At 40.1% G+C, this 3,123-nt stretch overlaps 1 protein-coding gene across 2 annotated transcripts; it reads left to right on the top strand.

The window, feature by feature from the left end:
• The first annotated feature begins 12 nt into the window (after window positions 1-12).
• LOC119314748 lies at window positions 13-3,123 on the top strand. 2 transcript variants are annotated; one of them, XM_037589444.1, is made up of 4 exons: window positions 13-258; window positions 346-435; window positions 1,185-1,334; window positions 2,859-3,123. In XM_037589444.1, the coding sequence occupies exons 1-4, from the start codon at window positions 150-152 to the stop codon at window positions 2,969-2,971; spliced, it is 462 nt and encodes a 153-aa protein (XP_037445341.1). In that variant the 5' UTR covers window positions 13-149; the 3' UTR covers window positions 2,972-3,123. The 2 variants fall into 2 exon arrangements, with proteins under 2 accessions (XP_037445341.1, XP_037445340.1); XM_037589443.1 differs by having other exon boundaries at window positions 343-435.

The following is a 3,123-nucleotide window of genomic DNA, read 5'->3' as shown; positions in this document are numbered from 1 at the left end:
CTGGCTCCGCGTCGCCCCATCCACATCCCCATCCACCTGCTGCCGCCATCCACTCTCGCCGCCCCCGTCCACCACCTCGTACCACGCCGCTGACCACCATCCACTCTCGCGTGCACACGACCTCCTCGCTCTTCGCAACTGCTCCATGTATGCCGCCTGGTTCCATCGAGCCCCGGCGTCTCCCACCACCGCGCAGCACCGCGCCGAGCTTGCCTCGTTCTGCTGCGTCCTCTACTCCGGCTGGATCCACCATGTCCGGTGAGTTCATCCCCCTCCCCCCTCCTTCCTCCTATCTCTCCCTTCCCTCTCTAATCTCCTGTCTTGAATTATCTTCTTTTGTAGCAGTAGAGGAGCGGGTGGGAAGCACCAAACAAGGCCATGTCATGGAGGTTCTGCTCAGGCAACCCTGCACTGCTTGCAGCCGACGCCGTGGAGGTTCTCTCTTCCCTCTTCTACTATCTTTCTCTGTCTTGCAGCTCCTGATGTGCTTCACTTTGATTTGGAGTACAACTCCTACTGTTGCTGTTGTAGAGGATAAGTTGGCTGAAATTTATGTAAAATGTCTACCCTTTATTCAATAACAAAATCTTGAATTTTGGATTACTTGTAACAAGCATGTTCAAACAATTTCTTGGTTAAATAGCCACAAACACATTCAATTATTTTTGCATTTGTTCCACGGATGGGAGTAATTGGTTGTAATGCATCTTCTTGTGGTGTGGTGTTTCAGTTTGATACTACTATGCTTTCTCTTGTCAAATTCGCCCCTGACTAGTATAGTTAGTAGTATTTTTGCAGGTTGAAATTATTCACCCCTCCATTGTGACTATTTCCTAACCGAGCACAACAAACGTCCTATGTTTTTTTGTGCAAAATAGGTGTGAAACATTGTAGTGCTGACCCAACATGTACCTAGCATTTCAGAATGTGTATTTCCTTTGATTCCATAGGCTTAACCTGTAAGCTATAAAAACTGTGAATCGGTATGTGGGAAACTGGGCATATTGGGTTGGTAAATATAGAACTATAGACATGTAGAACTAAAGCCTGGAACTTAGCCATTTAAGTTGTTGGTACTTGGTAGTACCTACACATTGAAGTTTAGTTGATTCAGGAAAACTTAACTTGAGATTTTCTTTCTTATGATTTACTAATGAAACCTTGATTCTTGAATCTTGATGTAGGTATCCAAACCTCACAGGACTACAGGTTCTATGCCATCTCGGCGGAGTACCCTGAGTTCAGCAACAAGGAGAAGACACTCGTGCTGCAGTTCACGGTGAAGCATGAGCAAAAGCTTGTCTGCGGTGGTGGTTACATCAAGTTGCTCGGAGGTGATGTTGACCAGAAGAAATTCGGTCATGTTATATTTATTAGAATATACTGAGTACATTCTGAACCCCCTAATGTGATACAAGTTATATATGCACATGCTATTGTTTAAGTGTTGCTTGTGTATGGTAAATGGGTTGAGCACCCACCGCTGTTTGATGCTATTGTGTTTAGGATTCTATTCCTCTATGCGTGTAATCTCCAGACCATGATCAAGCACACACACACGGTTGATAAGCATGGAATGATTACTACTAATTAATGAAGTGAGCAGACTTCTTCACATAAAGGAAGATATGTCTGTTTTAATAATAGTGTTCTTGATCTGACCTCATACACCTTTGTTTTAGTAATATAAACAAATAAAATAAGATTGTTTGCATACAATAAGATTGGTGATGCTGGATGTAGTGACTGTGATCTACTGCTACACGTGCTACTGCCAGTAGTGCTTGTGATTTTGTTTTGCTCTACCAACTGTGGATTAATTCCCTGGTCACTACTAAGTAGGTGATGCTAGTGTTTAAGTTTCTATACTACTGTTTATATTGCTATTATTCTTTTGGTGTTATGCATATAAGTATGTGATAAAGTACTTTATTTGTATGGTTATAGTGCTTGTCACTCCATAGGTTATAGTGATTCTAGCACTGTGTACTAGTAGAAATTTAATCTGATGACGACGGGACATGCTCTCTTTTCTTTATGCTGTGTTAATAGGATACCGTAAACGTAGGCCGCCGACAATCATAGCATAGTCTCAGTCAGTTCATTTTCTCTATGGGGAATGAATTCTTAGCTGCTGCAAGTTTGGCAAATAGACACCATACTCGTTTTTCTGTGTAAACATAGTTAGCAGCTCTGTTTTTGAAGTAGTTCCTTACTTACCTCTGTGTAAACTGAATTTGGTTCAGTTAAAAAACTGCACTACCTGACAGTTTTGGGCAGCGAGCTTCTAACTGAAAAACGAGTTCGTTATGCTCATAATTTCAAGTTGGCCTCTACATATGAGTTGTAAAGCATGTTCTAAGGTTTCCGTAGAGTACTTATTTGCTTTGTTTGGATGTACGGTTTGAGAGAAGCCGTCTATTTAGTTTGTTGTCCAGAAATATAGTATAGTTTTTAAAAGCAACCAATTCATGATAAGACGTGAGGCTGATGCACATAGCTACTTTAAAAGTACCTTGTTAACAGTGTTCAAGACAAGCTAAATCCTGTATCAGGGCCCTGTTCTTGTAAACATTATGTAAAGTTAAAATTCTTCCGTGTCTTGCTCTTTTGCTGGTGCCACTATACATGTTAGATTGCTAGATGTACTTGTTTCCATCTCAAATTACTTGGGTGTCATTCATATGTACATAAGATAATTGTACTGCAAAAAGATCTTTTATATAAATTCTGTTGGCTAACTTTCCATCTCAAATTACTCGTTTCCATCTCATGTGCCTTTAGTTTTTATTTTAAAAGTATTCATGTAATATTTCTTATATCAGTGACATACTTTTTGTTCTCTTTTGAATGCCCAGATGTTTTGCATCAGCCTGTCATTGCTAAGGAAGAAGCAGTACTTGAAGAAGCAGACTATATGTTTTCTTGTTGTGAAGCACTAGATAGTTCTATTTATTCTTTCCTGTTCTAGAGTATTTCAGCAGCTGAATGCTTGAATACGTAATGTTGTAGGTTGCTTGGATCTGTATAAAATACGGATGTGATGGAAATTTGTAGAATGTGAGTTTTGAGATATTTCTGTAATATTCAGCTAATTGGTGGTGATTCATATTGTTATTCAAA

Source organism: Triticum dicoccoides, chromosome 6A (genome assembly GCF_002162155.2).
Source record: "Triticum dicoccoides isolate Atlit2015 ecotype Zavitan chromosome 6A, WEW_v2.0, whole genome shotgun sequence".
Classification (NCBI taxonomy): Eukaryota; Viridiplantae; Streptophyta; class Magnoliopsida; order Poales; family Poaceae; genus Triticum; species Triticum dicoccoides.
Note: the sequence above shows the minus strand (reverse complement) of the source record. Positions and strands in the feature narration are given on the sequence as shown.

Coding starts and splice junctions, on each gene's coding strand:
- LOC119314748 (XM_037589443.1), top strand. CDS start 150: ATGCCGCCTGGTTCCATCGAGCCCCGGCGTCTCCCACCACCGCGCAGC. Junction 259..342: donor GGCTGGATCCACCATGTCCG/GTGAGTTCATCC, acceptor CTTCTTTTGTAG/CAGTAGAGGAGCGGGTGGGA. Junction 1,335..2,858: donor TTACATCAAGTTGCTCGGAG/GTGATGTTGACC, acceptor TTGAATGCCCAG/ATGTTTTGCATCAGCCTGTC.